We start from the raw sequence: 17,675 nt of genomic DNA, 5'->3' as shown, positions 1-17,675 counted from the left end.
GTTCTATAACTATAATGTGAAAACCAGGCCATTTTCTAGTGAACTGGTGAAGGATTTCAATCATAGGCACTCAGTGACTATGTTTTGATGCCTAGTTTCCTTTGGCATTCATTCTTCTTGCATAGCTGTGAAGTGGCCAGGTCTCTTTTTGATTAACTGCCACTTGTCACCTGAACCCAGCAAATTCTGGTTAATCTTGCTTTGTTTCAAACAGACTGTGGGTAACTTCAAACCATAGTTTATGAAGCTGAGTCCCCGCTCCCAATAAACCATAGTTAAGAGTAACTGCTTTTTAGGATTCAGATGAAATGCTAATCTGCTTAATCTAAATGGGAAGCAACAGCTTCGGATTTCATGGCGCTGCAGTGGGAGAGGAAACATACAAGTCTGGGGAGAGACTACGTTTGTTCCTGTCATAATTAACACAGCCTGAACAAAGCCAATGGAGCTTACAATCAATGTAAGTGACATTGCAGTCCACCAATAAATACTGGAAACGAAGACTTCTGGTATACACTTTTTAAATATCCGGATGTTTTAAAGCAAATGGAACAGTTTCTGTTAGTGAAATTTCAAATTAAAAATAAGTTCTGCGTCTGGCCCTTCAAATTAAAAATAAGTTCTAAAAACATAGCTGCTGCTTGAAAATCTCACTTAAAAAAATGTTTTGTCAATCAAACACATTAACATTTCAGGGAAAACTTTATATTAATATATATGTAAGTAATTTATCTCCAAAAGGAAGTTCCCTTTACCCAATTAAAAAAAACAACAAAAGTTTGGAAACTGCACCCACTGAATTTAGAACTGATTTCATAAAAAGATAGCCTATTGTGTGCACTTTTGTTTTTTTTAAAAAACTACCTAGCACATTTGGCTGTCAAATCAGAATGAATACCCTTTTTCGCGAAAACCATACTTGTCTTCCTTAATTCTCTACATTGCCACTCCTCTGACTTTTTTCCAATAGGTGCACTAGGCCTTCCAATGAGGGGAATGAGCAACAATACCCCTCAGTTAAATCGCAGCTTATCGCAAGGCACTCAGTTACCGAGCCACGTAACGCCAACAACAGGGGTACCAACAATGTCACTTCACACGCCTCCATCTCCAAGCAGGTATTTATTGACAGCACTTATTTCTGCAGGGGTTCCTAAAATATGTAGCATATGTTTTTACTTTAGATTATTTTGCAGTGCACATACATTAAAAAGAACAATGTTTTAATTTTCTAGATTACGGCTTGTGTTTTGAGGGTACTGGAGGAAAGCTTGTAATGCAATATTGATCCCAGCCTTTGGAAAATAATATTCACATTCTGCTGTGCAGCTTGTTAAAATAAGACACTATATATATGAAATGTCCTAAACTTGCTCACCCTTTTAAAAAAATCGGAAACTAACCGAGCTAGGGAAAAACTTTGGGAGCCACTGCCAGTCAAGGTAGACAATACAGGCAGCTCTTTATATGCGTATGTTTCTAATAGCCAGTTTGTTTAGAAGCAATTCTGAAAAGAATGGTTTGCTTTGACCGCTTCAGAATAACAATATTCTGCTGAACATCATTGTATCTGTTGGATCTTCTTTTCCAGGGGTATATTGCCTATGAATCCTAGGAATATGATGAACCACTCCCAGGTCGGTCAGGGCATCGGAATTCCCAGCAGGACAAACAGCATGAGTAGTTCGGGATTAGGCAGCCCTAATCGAAGCTCACCCAGCATAATCTGTATGCCAAAGCAACAACCCTCTCGACAACCTTTTACTGTGAACAGGTAAGGCAGATTCAGTATTAGGAACCAATTTGCTGCTATGAGTTAAGCAAATGAACTGAATTTTCAAAGCTGGGTTATGAGTTAAATTAGGTCATTTTTTGTGGGAAAGTGAATGGGTAATAATAATAATAATAATAATAATAATAATAATTTATACCCCGCCCATCTGGCTGGGTTTCTTTTGAAATGCTTTCACCAGTTTTTGCAGCCCTACAAACTAAAATCAAAACTTTTTTTTATCAAATGTATCAAAACATAATTATTTAGGATTGTATTGAATGCTACATCAGTGGTGTTCCATTAGCACAGCAGGACTTTCCCCCACCCCACCCAAAATCTGCTCCAGTGTGTTGCCAACTCCCCACCCCCCAGCTGAGGTTGAGGGTGCATGAGGGACAAGAGAGGATGAGGAAGAGCCATTGTGAGCATGGGTGTCTTACTGTTCAAGTGGAACAGCAGCCAATGCTGACTTGCGATGTATTAGGATTAGTTAGCTCGTATTGCCAAGCTTTGTGTTAAATGTGTCAACTCTCCCAGCTCTAGGAGTGATCTGAATACATGAACTTCATGTATGTAATGGAGCTTCTCTTCTTCTGACATAAACCCATGTCCCACAAGCTGCCCTTCCTTCCATCCAGAACAGCGCCACTGAAACAGATCAAGCCCCTACACCAATATAACTGGCTTCTCTGGAGAAAATAGTGCAGGCATAGGCAAACTCGTCCCTCCAGATGTTTTGGGACTACAACTCCCATCATCCCTAGCTAACAGGACCAGTGGTCAGGAATGATGGGAGCTGTAGTCCCAAAACATCTGGAGGGACGAGTTTGCCTGTGCATGAGATAGTGCTTATCATCTACTCTTCCTGATCCAAGCTTTTTTAAAAGGACTAGAAAAAGAAAGCAAACTTGAAATGGAACACCTTCTAGTCACCCATGTTAACCTGCTGAGATTCAGTCTTGGATGCTTGTAGACCAAAAATAACATTTAGTACACTGGTATCATGTATTTATAATTCCAGACAGAATAACTCGAAAGTGGTAATAGGAAGTAAAATATTGTTATATATTTAGTATTTAAGTTGCAGTATAGGTAATGTAGATCTTCATATAAGGAAATAAATACAATTGCTAATAAGCAAGTTCCCATGTCTAAGGGAGGTCATATCAGTACTTTATCAAATTTAGCCAAGGTTTCTTTTAAAACCTCTTAAATTATTAACTGGCTTCATTTCTCAACAATTTTTGTACAGTGAAGACTTCTGTGTTTGTGCAGTTGTTTCATAGAGAAATCTTTTCACTCGCTGGGCCTGTTGGTCAATGTAATATCCATTTTCTGAACATTTTTAGCCTGGAAGAGGTGCAATATTGGTATTACTGTGCTTTAATAACACGGGTGTTAGACATAAATTTTACCAAGGCATAAACTAGTAGGGCAATAGCTAACAAAGAACTGTATATGCTCCTGCATATACAATTCATTTACAATTAAACAATTCCATTACAATTAAACAATGCATTTTTAAAAATGGAAGGCAGGTGTGTCAGTTAGAATGCGACTGATAATTCATTAGCAGTTCCATTCTTTTCACTTGAAGAATCTTGAATCTGACCGTCAGATGCCCATTTCCAAATAACATACTAAAACAAGCTTATTGTTGCATTAATAAATTACGGAGAACACGTTAATAGCCTTCATCTTATACTCATGGCTGTTCTTTCTCTGCACTCACCCCCAAAGTCAGGTGGACCGACCGCTTGAAGTATAAATGAAGAAGTGGCTAAATAGAAAAAAAACACAAAACAGCTGGTGAAAGGGAGAAACAGGAAGAGAGACTGAGTATTAAAATAGTTTTATACTTTTATGAGTATGTTTCAAATCTGAAACAACTAAGAGCCCTTTTTTTTCTTTCTCTTTTTACCATATACTGATTGTTTTCAGTATTATACGTGATCTCTACTTCCTGGGGAGGTTTTGAATTTCCTCTGTTGTTTTGAGAGTTGCTCGGATGCTTACTTCTGCATTTCCTCAGAGCTGCACTTTACACCTTGTCCTAACATTTTCCATGAAAAGATTTGTTCGAGACAAAGCAACCTTGGAATGCACACCCTGCTTAAACAAATGTAGGATATGCATAAAGATGCTTCATTGAACCCACTAAAATGCTCATTTTTTGACCTCTTTTGGTGCAAGTTTCCACTTTAAGTTTTTATTAAGTTAAATATTCATGGAAAAGTGGAAACAGTCTCATTCTAACATTTTGACCAGCATTGAATACAATGGTGTGCCATTATATTCTATCGGCGGGTTTAGGTTTTTTGTTCCTCTTCACATGGATTGCCTTTATCAGCATTCCATGGGATCCTAGCTGTACTGAGGATTGCTTCTTTTAAGAGCTCAAAGGGCTGTCAACTTAAAATCCCTGATCCTTTTAAAAAACCCCTGTAAGGATCTATTTAGGTTTCCAGCAGGAGCCAGTTAGCTCTTTACCTATTTTAGCCAATGTAGTCATCCAGATCTGAAAAACGACCAAAGCATTTTTGAGATTGAAGCAGTATAATAAAGATTTTTGTTTTAAATTTTGAGCTTTCTTTTTAAACTTAACATTAAATCTGTTCAAATTAATGTTTGTTTTGCAGAGCTGTGTGTGTTGGGGAGTCACATGAGAATAGTTAGTTAGGTGTTAGTTATGTATCATTTATTCTCATCCCCCACAGATGATTTTAAATCTGTTCCACTACTCTACTTTTATTTGTTTGTTTTTTATAGTATGTCTGGATTTGGAATGAACAGGAATCAGGCGTTTGGAATGAATAATTCTTTATCAAGTAACATTTTTAATGGAACAGGTAAGCCCACTTAAAATTGCACACTTGAGAGACTTTGCTGGAAGCACATTTTGTATACAATTTTAGGGTTCCCCCCCAAATTACAACATTTGTGTAGACATTCATAATGTTTTTCAATAAATGTTCTTAAATTGTAAATGACTTATGTTCCGAGTCATATAAATTAGAAGGCAAACTAAATTATTTTATTTACAAAGACACTTAAATAATGTGTGTTAAATGTCTTGCATGTAATCATAGCCCAGCACCACCAAATTTCTATTCTGGGTTTGCAACCTTCTTCCAGCTGAGCCCTGGGGATCTCAGGGGAAGCAGATAGCACAATGCTGGAATGACGGCCTTCTCCCCATTCCCAGCCACTGGACTTTCTCACTGCAGTGGGAATGTCATAAATTGTGATGGTAGTATTTGACACACAACTATCCATTGGTTTTCCTGGGACTCAGCTGCTTATGCTGCTGGCTAGACATCAGGCATAATTCCCCTCTTTAAACCCTCTATCATGTAGGATGTTTTGAACTACTGTTGGATCATTAACTGGGTAATTTAACACTAGACAACTACTAGCTAAATTAAAATTATATAGTGATGCCAGAGCTGCATCATCTGTAGTCCCAGTGGTAAACCACTGTTATATTGAACCTGTTCCAGTATGTTGTTGGTAATGTTGTTTTTTTCATCTTTTTTTTTTGCCAACTAGCTATAGCCACAACATGGTTTTAGGACTGTTAATTTTGCTTTTAATTGTTTTCTGTATCCATTCAAGAATTAGCATTTTATTTTTACTAGCTTGCGTTAAGCTCCTGGTCATATTTACAGTGCGAGACCCTTCTCTAACTTGATCTCTCCATTTTGGGATATTTCTTTCCTTTTGTTGTAGGGGCAAGAAAGTGATATAAATATCACCCTGGTGCTTGAGAGTTAGTAATTACCGTATCTTTCGCCCTATAGGACGTACTTTTCCCCCTCCAAAAATGAAGGGGAAATGTGTGTGCGTCCTATGGGGTGAATGCAGGCTTTCGCGGAGCCTGGAGAGTGAGGGGGGTCGGTGCGCACCGACCCCTCTCACTCTCCAGGCTTCAGGAAGCTGTCCGCTAGCCGTTGGAGACGCAGCTCTCCCATGGCTAGCGGAGAGCTTGCTGGCACCCAGAAGCTTGGGGCGCGCTCAGCTCAGCACGCCCCAAGCTTTGGGCTTCGCGCAGCTCTCCCACGGCTTCTGGATAACAGCCTGTTCTGGGAGCTGGGGTCTCAGCCCCGCACCTGGGGGGGAAATAATTTCCCCCCCCAAAAAAACTAGGTGCGTCCTATGGGCCGGTGCGTCCTATGGGGAGAAAAATACGGTATTCACTCTGCAGTGTCGTTTTTATGGGAGACAATTGTTGAGAAGAATTTTAAGTTGCCTGCATTTACTTTTAGATGGCAGTGAAAATGTGACGGGACTGGACCTTTCAGATTTTCCGGCACTAGCAGACAGAAACAGAAGGGAAGGAAGTGGGAATCCAACTCCACTAATAAACCCTCTAGCTGGAAGGGCACCCTATGGTGAGTGTGTATCACTTAAAACTGGTACTTTGGCAGCCTAGTTTGCTTTTATCACAAGGCACAATGGATATTTGAAAACAGGTTTGTTGAACTTGATACTTGACACTGTTCTATAGTTAATGTCATTTCTTGGGCAAAAGGAAATTGCAAGATTCCAATAGAAACATAATTACTGTTTTTTTTGCTCTATACGACTCACTTTTTTCCTCCTAAAAAGTAAGGGGAAATGTGTGTGCGTCTTATGGAGCGAATGCAGGCTGTGCAGCTATCACAGAAGCCAGAACAGCAAGAGGGATTGCTGCTTTCATTGCGCAGCAATCCCTCTTGCTGTTCTGGCTTCTGAGATTCAGAATATTTTTTTTTCTTGTTTTCCTCCTCCAAAAACTAGGTGCGTCTTATGGTCTGGTGCGTCTTATAGAGCGAAAAATACGGTAAAACATATTTAGGCTGCAATCCTATACCAACTCACCCAGAAGCCCAAAAGAGGCAGAGTTCCTAAAATCAAGAGAGAACTTTGATTTCGTAATCTGAGAATAATTAAGGGAAGCAAGAGAATTGCCAGATCATTTGTGCTATAAATTTTCCTCCCCATTCTACTTCCAACTGCTACTTCGTATTTTTTTATCTATATGTGAGTCAAACAGTTATTTCTGATGTACTTTCCATTGTTGTAGCAAATAATTCATCTCTTTAGCCCAGTTTCACATTCCCATCTTGAATAGCTTGGCCTATTTTTGTGTGTGTGACATAAGGGTTGAAGGATTGTGTCTAGAGGGTATCTGCAGGTTTACCAGTCTAAGTGCTTGCAGTTTTTCTCCTGCACTTAGTCACCATAAACCATTGCAAGGACGTGTTGTGTTATCAATTATCTTAGTATGTTAGATGAGGAAGAGTGCCCAAGCAATTTAAAGCTGCTTTCTTTAATAATACTGTGTTAAATGCTGTTTGTTTTATTTTTTAAAGCACCCTGTTGCCCCCTCCCATATCTTGACATTGTTAATTGTAAGAATGTTAACTTAAAAATGACAAGCAAATCTTTTATGAAGAATTGGTTCAATAGACCTACATTTATAATAGTTTCTGCAAACTGCTGCATTGAAAGAACATATTTTTCCCTGTTTTTTAATTTCTTCTTTCATTATCTGTTGAGGTAGAAAATTTTGCTGATGGAAGTGAGAAAAATCAATAGCAGCACAGAAATATAATATCTAATTTGGTACACTTATCTTCAACACAGTTGGAATGGTAACAAAACCAGCAAGTGAGCAAACCCAGGACTTCTCAATACACAATGAAGATTTCCCAGCTTTACCAGGCTCTAACTACAAAGATCCAACATCGAGTAATGATGACAGTAAATCCGTAAGTGTCTCCTGGTTTTAAAGAAAGAAACAATTATTTTGAACCCATTGATCTAGGAAGAATTATCCTCATCCAGAACAGGTTGAACATCAACCTCTTTGGCAGAACTTCTGTATTGTTAGTGTTGAGCATCAGTTTATGGACCCTCAGAGTCTACTAATGTACTGTGGTACTAATTTTGCATTCCACTACTTCCCTAAATTTTATGTAAAGGAGAAATAGAGTTGGGTGGTGTGAGCACATTGATGATGCCCTATTCAAATTTCCCAGTTCATGGCATTGAACAGCTTTATACAGATCAGCAGTGGGGAGCCTGCAAGCCAGATTAGGACCAGCACAGCTCTTAATTTGGCCTGCAAAGCCAGCCATTTTCCCCAACTATGCCCACCTGCCCTACACCTTAAATCTTTTATTATGCTGGGCAGGCAAAGATTCAGCCTTCAAGTACACTCCTGACTGTTCCATGGCAAGCAAAGCTTGCAGTCGGTTCTAATCAGCGGTAATTAGAAAACCTTTTCCATGATAGGTTGCACCGTGGCATTCCCAGTCATGTGACTTCGCAGCCTGCCATGAGTTCAAAGAATCGGGAGCGCATTTAGAACACCAGGTGATTGACATGTTGGCATCCTCACCCAGCCAGCAAAATGGCCAGCAGGGATTGAGGAGCTCCTGCTTGTGTTCTCTGCACCGATATAGATGCTATAAAACATGGGGAACGAAAAGGAGACCTGCAAATACTTCATAGCAAAAAATGACATATGGTGAAATCAGCTGGACAAATACTTAAAAAAGGAAAAGAATTTGCAGCTTTAATTTAAGGCCCTATTCCAAAGGGTTGGAATGTGGACGCCTTGAATATGCACACAGCCCATCTTCTGAGCCCATGGTTTTAAGGCTGTTGTCCTCCCTTACAGTGCTGCACTCAAAGCTGGTGGGAGGTTCAGGATCAACCTCTAACACAAGGAAACAGTTGTCATTGGGAAGAAAAAATGGTACACAAGCACGTATCTCTGTACACCTCTAAAGGGATTCTGTGGCTTACAGTTTATGTATACTTGTCCTTCTATGTCTTTTCTCATGCTAAATTTCTTGCTACATTTTCTCTGAATAGAATCTGAATACATCAGGCAAGACATCTTCTAGTGCAGATGGACCTAAATTTCCTGGAGATAAAAGTTCAACAACGCAAAACAATAACCAGCAGAAAAAAGGGATCCAGGTGTTACCTGATGGTATGCTCAATCTCTTTCTCTTTCTCTCCTCCTGCCCCTGTTTTCCATTAAATTTTCTCACAAAAGCTTTTAAATGTTTTTTGGTTCTGGACATTTTGGGATTAATTTTGTGGTGTGTTTGTCTAGGTCGGGTTACCAACATTCCTCAAGGGATGGTAACAGACCAGTTTGGAATGATTGGTTTGTTAACATTCATCAGGGCAGCAGAGACAGACCCCGGCATGGTACATCTCGCATTAGGAAGTGACTTGACAACTCTAGGTCTCAATCTCAACTCTCCTGAGTAAGTTGTTCTCTGTTTCCGTACCATTTGTTGTTCAAACTAATGACTTCAGCTAGCCACCTTGAAAAATCAAAACTTAAAAAAAATATATTTTGCTAACTGAAAAGGTAATATTGGAAAGCAAAATAAAAAATAAATAAAAAATACAATTTGTTTCAAGATGTTGAGTTCAGCTCTGCAAGCTTCCAATAAATCAAGATCCTCTTTTCATTTCCTTCTGTTTTCAAGAGTGTGAATTGGAAAAATCCTTCATATCAAATCAATTAAAACAAAACAAGATATTGATTTGCATTCGTGAATAGTGTATGTTCTTGTGCACATTTTTTTGTTTAAAATACTTACATAACACTTTTTTGAGAATATCAAAGCAGTATCCAAAAGGAAAAAGCATACAATTAATAATAATCATAGTCATAATCATAATAATTTATTTATGCCATAAAATTTATCTACTATTTGATAAAAAAACTTGATAATAATAATAATAAAACAATAAGGCACAATAATATAATTTCTAATATCTGCAGTAACCAACCAACTGCATCAACCAATATTAATAAGAAAATATAATAGGTCATATTAGGTGTACAGCCAGAATCATTACCATTTATAATACACACACACCCTAGAAAGACTTTGTTTTCTTATTTGTTGTCTGAGCGATAGACAGTGTGCCAGACTACTTGCATTACCATAGTTTGCTGCCCTTACCATAGTTTGCTAGGTGAGGAATAGCCATTGATTTTATTTATCAGGCTTTCCATAGAAAAGTGTGCAACTAAGGATGTACACATGATATTAGTAGAGTAGGCTCATGAGAATGGCTGAAAGTGTTTATTAAATGTATGTTTTATTTTTTTGGAGGGTGGCTGCCCCAGGGAGCATGATAGACACCTCCCCTGCCCCTGGCACTACATTTTTAGGAGCATTTTTCCCCTTTGCAGAGACTTGAGGAGCTCTCTTAACTGACAATCAGCTGGTGGTCAGTTACATGGAGTCTCTGCAAAGTCCCTGCACCAATCAGCTGAAGGCGCTGAAAGCACGTTTTCAAAGGAGGTTGCTGTTAGCCAGCTAATCAGTGGCTACAGCACCCTCTTCTGAAAACGTTGTCACTGATGGGTGGGGAATAAATCACGGCGTCATGTGATTGACTGGGGTAGGGGTGGGAGAACAGAAAGATCTGGTCCCCCGCCACAATCTCGTCCCATGCCCCTCTTTATTGGGCCTATGCCGCTACTTTGATCAGGACTCTGGTTTTGTGTTGTGTGTTGGGCTTTTGCAAAAATAAAAATGTTTGGTAATAGCATGTGAGGGCTCTGCTGCTTCCATTTCCTTTGCTGCGTGTGAGTGTATGCGAAGAACAAGTTCCCTAGTGCACTATTTCTCCACACATCCCATGTTCAGAGCAGAAAGGTAATTGAGTAAGCTTGAAGGTAGTTAAATTGTAATGGTTTTAAGGCCATACGTGGTGACTTTTAGAACCTATTGACAGTTTCAGCTGGAAAATTTCCTTCATCTACATTCCCTCCATTCCACCAGAAAACAGGGTACGCTGTGACCTCAAAAGAAAGATCATAGCTCTGCTGGTATCTGAATGGTTGTTTCCCACTCTGTGGAGTATGAGAAACCTGAGGAATGGTGTAGTTCCTTCAGCAAGAGAAGAGAAGCAGTGGTATGCTCCTTCTCAGGCCTGAGATGAAGTATTGGTATGGGAAGTACCCAAGAAGATCAAGCAGCCCACATGTTTTGCCATTTCATACATTACCGTTGCGCAGTGGAGCCAAGCCATACCAAATCAGGGTTTCAGTGGCTCCTGTGTCGTCTAGATAATGTATGAATTTTAGCCTGTGTGTGTGCATAAAGTCGTTTTGTGAAAAAGTAACACAAATGTTGGGAGAAAGATGGATCTTGATATCAATTCAGTCACTTTTTTTTCTGTGCAGAAATCTTTATCCCAAATTTGCATCACCTTGGGCTTCTTCACCTTGTCGACCTCAAGATATAGGTAGGGTGGATGTACGTGTGTGTGTGGTTAAAATTCCTAAGTGAGAGTCAGTGTCTTGGGATCAGAATTAAATCGCTTTTCATTCCTTTATCTAGACTTCCATGTTCCATCTGAATATTTAACGAACATTCACATTAGGGATAAGGTGAGCAATACCGTCTTGTCCCTTTATATAAACAAAAGTTTGCCTGTTGAAATGCATAATGCAAGTTTCTTTGAGTTGCCTATAATTTCAGCAAAAAACTTGATTTCTAGACAGATTAAATTCTTTACTTCTCCCAGGATAATACAGTTCAGGAAAACTATTTTAACAGATACTTGTTACGTAAACAAACTAGTAGTAAGGACTATGAATATGTGAAGGACAAGAAAATTATAAGACCAGATATTTTCTACAACATTACCTCTGCAACTGCTAAATAGGTAAATTGAAATAGACGCTAGAGGGGGAAATGGATTGTTTTATTATACATGCTAGAAAAAGTGTTGGCAACATGCTTGGAGATAGGTTCACAATCTAGTTACACTCTTCCTGCTTCGTTGAAGCCAGCTGGAATTCTACCAGAGTAATTTGTCTCATAATAGCACCCTTAACTATAGGTCAATAAAAGTTTGATTGGATTTAGTGCCTTTATGCAAACTCCTTTCTTTAAAAAGTGTTCATCTTTTTTTTTTTTTTCCTTTACAGTTGGCTGCAATAAAGCTTGGCCGCTATGGGGAAGATCTACTGTTTTATCTCTATTACATGAATGGAGGAGATGTATTACAGCTATTAGCAGCAGTAGAGCTGTATGTTCAGATTTCAGTGAATTTTGTATTAGGATACAAAGGAGACAATTATTCTGGTTATTTAAAAATTTTTAAATTGCTGTTTCAAATGCAAGTTATTTTATATGCCACATGTTAGAGAATTCCATGCTAGCAAGAATGACACTTGAAAGGAAACAGGTTTCTGCTTATATATTTCCCGCACTTGTGCTTGCTTGGTGGAGAACCTAATCTTTAATCTCTGCCAGATGATAGACACCCATCACTCATTAGAAGGAGAATACTGGGAGTTCTTAGTGTGTGGGGGGGGGATGTGTGTGTGCACCGCTTTATCCTCTAGATTGAAGCCATTAATTAAAACCGTAATCTAACCTCTCATAAATTGTCTTGCAGTTTAGTTATATTGTATTGCCTACTTTATGTTGGGCAAAAATATTTCATTAATACTTCCTAATATTACCATTGCATATAGGACAATAAGTTCAGTTTTTTGCTTGAGGTACTAACTTTGATAGCGGCTAGATTATTGTAGCATGTTAAAGATGCTGAGCAGCCATGTTGGCGTAGATAAATTTTGAGTTTTAAAGAAGATTAAATCAGTGGAAATTAGCCAAGCTAACAGAATCTCTTCCTTCCTGATTGGATAATAATAGATTCAACCGAGATTGGAGATACCACAAAGAAGAAAGAGTATGGATTACCAGGGCACCAGGCATGGAGCCAACAATGAAAACCAATACATATGAGAGGGGAACATACTACTTCTTTGACTGTCTTAACTGGAGAAAAGTAGCTAAGGTATTTTTCTTCTTCAGAGAAACATTTAAAAGTTGCACATAAAATGTTTACTTTGTGCACATTCTCACTAATATTTGTAAAAAAAGGGAGGGGTATTCAAGGCTGTGCACATTTAGAGTGGGTTGTTCTACACCAGAAATTCTTATTATGTGGAAGGAGACTCTGTTGGGACAGAGGCAGTAGCATGCCAGCGTTCGTTACCTTGGTTCCCTCTCAGTTCGCTAACTGTTGCCCATCTGCAGAATGCCTCAGATAATGGCCATATTTTTTTTTTTTTACACAAATGCTTATCAGAAGATGAACCCAGAAGTATATCAAGATCCCCTAGTTAAGTTGGAACTGTGTTCCTTCTTTTCAACTTGCTTCAGCCTTTGATTGTCCCCTCGTTGCGTAAGTGATTGAAACGTATTAAGACTATTGTCATGGGGATAATTATGTAAGGATGACATCCATCAAGCAGCTTCGTAGAAAGCCTGTGGGGTTTTGATTTCACATTCTAGAAATGGCTCTTAAAACAATAGTTCGTTCACCTTAGGAGGAGGTCTGATTTGTACCTTTCTGTGAATCTTGGTTGAAATGTAAATGGAGTGGTAAAATGCAGTTTATTTTGTCACAAATCTACCAGTATATATCGGCAGTGGGGAACCACTACTTAGGCTCAAGCAGGGTATCTTCTGCAGCATCCAGAATCTGTTGCTAAGAGGTAACCAGGGACACTCTGGGCACTGTGACTCATATCCTACTTCCCTTTTTCTCTATACCCGGCTTGAAGTCAAGCTTGGGGTGCAAAGGAGCATTTTTCTTTCTCAACTGCAGCTATTCAAATTGGGCTGCAAAGGGGAAAAACATTCTTAGGAGGTGCATCTTAAAATCAAGCCATACCTGCGAAAGGAGGAAGTAAATCACATGTGGATTACATTACATGTAGTATTTGTTGACTGAGTACAGGGTCAGTAATAGATATTTTGTATAAATGAGGACATTTCTCTCCAGACAGCTCACAATCTAAAGAAAGGAGAAGAAACAACTTAAATCTTGGAATAATTGCTTACACACAAGATGGGAGAGAGAGGCATGTCCTAGCCAACATAGCAGGAAGCTTGAATGGCTAGGAGTTGGTTTTGCTCCCTGTGGAAACGAGAAGGAGTTTGAGTGTGACTTTGTATCTTTGGAAAATGTTGTTTTTGTCATTTTGAACTGAACTGAATGTTATCTATCCTGAATGTGTGCTGCGATACAAATTGTAGGTAAATAAACCATTGTTTAAAAGAAATGGATGAGAAAATACTGTATAGCTATTTCAGATCACCAGGAAACATTAGACTTGTTAGCCTTCATCACAGAAAGACGAATGGTGTGTTTGGATGCCGTCTTGCCTTAAAAATCTTAAGCTTAATGGGTATTCCTAAACATGCTGGCAAGCGCAAACCATTACCATTAGTACACATAACATGCAGATCTGTCCCAGATATTGAGATGGACAGGAAAGGTCTTTCATTCAGAGAACTCTGGTCCAAAGAACTGCCAGAGCTTAAAAATCTACACTGAGTACACACTTCAGTATGTGTGTTTTACCTATAAAGCTCTGAACGTGTTGAGGCATAAGTAAAGGCCTTCCTGCTCTCATATTCCCCCCTTGTAAGATCTTCTGCAGAAGTCTTGCTCTTTGTACCCATCCTTTCATAGGTAAGTTAAGCGGCAATGAAGAACAGAGCCTTTTATTTGGCAAACCTCTGACTATGAATAGTACACCCTTGCTTTATTCCTCATGGGCCTATGTTATTTATGTTTTAAGCATCCAGATCTTTCTGTACATGGATTTTCCCCCCATCTCTCAGCTGCAGTCCATCACAGCCCCCAGAAAGATGCTCCTGAGGGTCAGTGCATTGCATCACGGGAGAAATGGGAAATTCCTGCATGTGAGCAAAAGTGCCTTCTGCTCACACATGGGACAATTTGGATCCAATCCATTTGGAGCCAGTTTGGAGCTCCCACACATGCCACTGCAGTTGAGCTGCAAGGCGATATTGCTGGCAAACATTTTTCTTTCGTTATTTATAATCTGCCCTGAGATCACTGAAGTGGAAAGGGGCAGAATATATAGAGAAATGAAAATAAATAGATGTCTGCCTATCATCTGGAGGTAGTTCTTACCACCTACAGGTGACCAACTGGCTTTACATTCCAGATATATCCTTTAGTAGAATTTAAAACTACAGTACATTATTTTCACTTCACAAGTTGCTGCTTCTTCATCGTCAAGAATGCCTTCCCCTGCCTCCTTATAAAAGAGCTTGCAGGGGAAATGTAACTTATAGTCCAGCACCTCCCAAAATTTAGAATATGTTATGCATTCTGCACATCTGCAGAATGTGGCACCGAAGAAAAAAAAGTAAAATGGGGGGAATAGTAGATGGACAATTTTGGGAAAACACTTTAAAGTTTGTATGTAGTGTTTTACCATGATCCTCCAGAGCAGATTTTGAGGTTGCAGGGAGACAGGAAGCCCTAAGTCTTTCTGCAGGAGTGGAAGTTCATTGGCATCATGTTGGGTTCTGCCATAAGCTTTAAAGTAGCTACTGGAGAGTTTTTGTAAAGCCAATTTCAAAAGTGAAGGTTGCTGCTGCTACTGCAGAATATTTATTTTCCCCTCACCATCATAATATAAAAGGAGACAAGGCCACGAGAAGATTAGCTTCTTTGGTCAAGAGAAAATCTAGCAGATTTTATTTCCCCCTGAAGCAGCATTTTTCTTTGGGTTACACATGACCTTATAGAATTTAGTGGGCCATCTGCTGATAATGAAGTGATCGTCTTTTTTATTTGGTTTCTAGGAGTTTCATCTGGAATATGACAAGCTAGAAGAAAGGCCTCATCTGCCATCCACCTTCAACTACAACCCTGCTCAGCAAGCCTTCTAAAGACTTCCCTTGTCTTGGGGTATGGCTGTCTCAGCACAATACTCAACATAACTGCAAAACTGATGTGGCTCAGGCATCCTGGTTTTAATTCCTTATGAGGATCTGGCAATTGGCTCATGCAAAAGGGTCACCATTTGAAGTCCTGCCTTACTAATTATGTGCTGCCCAACAACTAAATTTATAATTTGTTTTTCTTTAGTTTGAGCAGGGTCGGATTTAAATTTTTTTTTTTACTTTTTTTTTTTTGCCAGCAGACAAGCTTGGGTCTGTAAAGACAAGCAAGTACACTGACAAAAGTTTACCACTTAGTTTCCAAATTGTAAAAAAAAGGAAAAAAAGAAACAAGAAATAGACAATAAAATTTGCATTGTTCATTGTAGCACTCTTGGTAATAAAAAAAAATGTTTGTGCATTTTTATGTGAAGATCCTTCTCGTATTTCATTTGGAAAGATGAGCAAGGTCTGCTTCCTTCATTTTACTTCCCCTTCAGTTTTTGAAAAGGCAGTTTTCGCCAACTTAATGCAAGAATATCTGACTGTTTAGAAGAAAGATATTGCCACAACCTTTGGTTCATTTCCAGGGTTGTGTGTTACTGAGCTTCATCTTTCCAGAATGAGCAAAACACTGTCCAGTCTTTGTTACGATTTTGTAATAAATGTGTACATTTTTTTTAAATTTTTGGACATCACATGAATAAAGGTATGTATGTACGAATGTGTATATATTATATATATGACATCTATTTTGGAAAATGTTTGCCCTGCTGTACCTCATTTTTAGGAGGTGTGCATGGATGCAATATATGAAAACGGGACATTCTGGAACTGCTGGTCAGGGGACGTCTTTGTCGCCCTGTGCACTAAAGGGCCAGATTTCAGCAGCCAAGGACATCCATACCCAAGTGAATGTGATGGGACTTAACGAAGTGAACTGAGACAATTCACTCTGGCTGTTTGAACAGCAGCGTTTCATAGGAAGAGAAAAAAAAAGATCAATCTTGTATTTTCTGACCACATAAAGGCTTCTTCTCTTTGTAATAAAGTAGAAAAGCTCTCCTCACTGCAGTGTTGACTTTGATTTGAGATTGTGATATCACTTCTTCAACGATGAGAAAAATATGGAAAAAAAGTTGAAGTATTAAAACATACTAAGCTATAAAGTGTTTGTGGCACTTAAAAGGAAGAGTCTTTTCGCTGCTGGAGCTTCATTGAATAAGAGTCGCATACGTTTCCACTGTAGGTCTGAATTCGTGATCAAACCTTGTTAATGTCAGAACAGGCTGACGTAATAATAGAACAATGTATTTTTAGCAATGGGGTAAGATGGGCAATCATGGAAGATGGTCCAAAAATTCACATTGAAATAACTTTCTTTTTGTCATGAGTATGTTGTTTAAACTTTTTGAGCAGAGAAGGTACATTTTGTTTAATGGCTCTTTTCCCCCCTGGAGGTTCAAATCTAAATAAACCAACATGAAAAGCATTTAATTTGTGAAAGGCACTGTAACTATTCTCTAGGCAAAGGGGAAAAGGGGATAGTGTGTATCCTTTTTTCTTAACACATAATTCAGTCAACTGTGAATTATATTGCAATTGGATATTATAAGTTGTTACAACTTATCTGAAGTTACCAAAGTGGGAAAAGACAGCAAAATAATGTCGAGAGAAATGTTTAGTTTAAAACTTTTTTCTATATAGCGCAAAATAAATTTGTTAGCTCTTTTCTCAAGCGACTTTGGGAAATAGCTGCTAGTAACATTGCTATGTTTTCTGTATCAGGTGTACAGCAAATATAAATTCTACATTTTTATATGTATTTTGGGTTAATAACAGACATAAAAATATAAAATGACAACTTATCATCTTCTTCTTATTTAAAACAAAGTGCTTCCTCAGCCAGTTAATGCTGGTACCTTACACCGTGACAAATATTGCTTAGTTGCTTGGTTTTGTTTCTCAGTTATTCAATACATTTGTGTTATTTACAAAGACCTTTAAAAGGGATGGGATTGGAAATATTCTCCACATTCTATTAATCTGTGAAACATAGAGCATTACCATAGAAGTCTCCACAAAACAAACACACACACAAATGTAACGTCAGCACTGGCACATTTTGTGGTGTCAAAATGATCTCTCTC

The 17,675-nt window shown here is 38.6% G+C and overlaps 1 protein-coding gene across 7 annotated transcripts in view; it reads left to right on the top strand.

The window, feature by feature from the left end:
- The window catches only part of CNOT2 (CCR4-NOT transcription complex subunit 2), a 55,021-nt gene extending 38,427 nt beyond the window's left edge, over nucleotides 1-16,594 (top strand). For 6 of the 7 annotated variants that reach the window (XM_081878426.1, XM_081878420.1, XM_081878423.1 and 3 more), the window contains 12 exons: nucleotides 971-1,118; nucleotides 1,592-1,774; nucleotides 4,544-4,623; nucleotides 6,040-6,165; nucleotides 7,403-7,527; nucleotides 8,639-8,759; nucleotides 8,886-9,042; nucleotides 10,986-11,047; nucleotides 11,143-11,192; nucleotides 11,736-11,836; nucleotides 12,469-12,613; nucleotides 15,448-16,594. In XM_081878426.1, coding sequence (XP_081734552.1) covers nucleotides 971-1,118; nucleotides 1,592-1,774; nucleotides 4,544-4,623; nucleotides 6,040-6,165; nucleotides 7,403-7,527; nucleotides 8,639-8,759; nucleotides 8,886-9,042; nucleotides 10,986-11,047; nucleotides 11,143-11,192; nucleotides 11,736-11,836; nucleotides 12,469-12,613; nucleotides 15,448-15,534 — 1,385 coding nt within the window. In that variant the 3' untranslated portion in view covers nucleotides 15,535-16,594. The remainder of the gene's footprint in view (nucleotides 1-970; nucleotides 1,119-1,591; nucleotides 1,775-4,543; nucleotides 4,624-6,039; nucleotides 6,166-7,402; nucleotides 7,528-8,638; nucleotides 8,760-8,885; nucleotides 9,043-10,985; nucleotides 11,048-11,142; nucleotides 11,193-11,735; nucleotides 11,837-12,468; nucleotides 12,614-15,447) is intronic. The other variant, XM_081878425.1, reaches the window with a different exon arrangement.
- Nucleotides 16,595-17,675: the final 1,081 nt, after the last annotated feature.

Source organism: Podarcis erhardii, assembly GCF_964252035.2.
Source record: "Podarcis erhardii genome assembly, chromosome: 10".
Lineage (NCBI taxonomy): Eukaryota > Metazoa > Chordata > Lepidosauria > Squamata > Lacertidae > Podarcis > Podarcis erhardii.
Note: the sequence above shows the minus strand (reverse complement) of the source record. Positions and strands in the feature narration are given on the sequence as shown.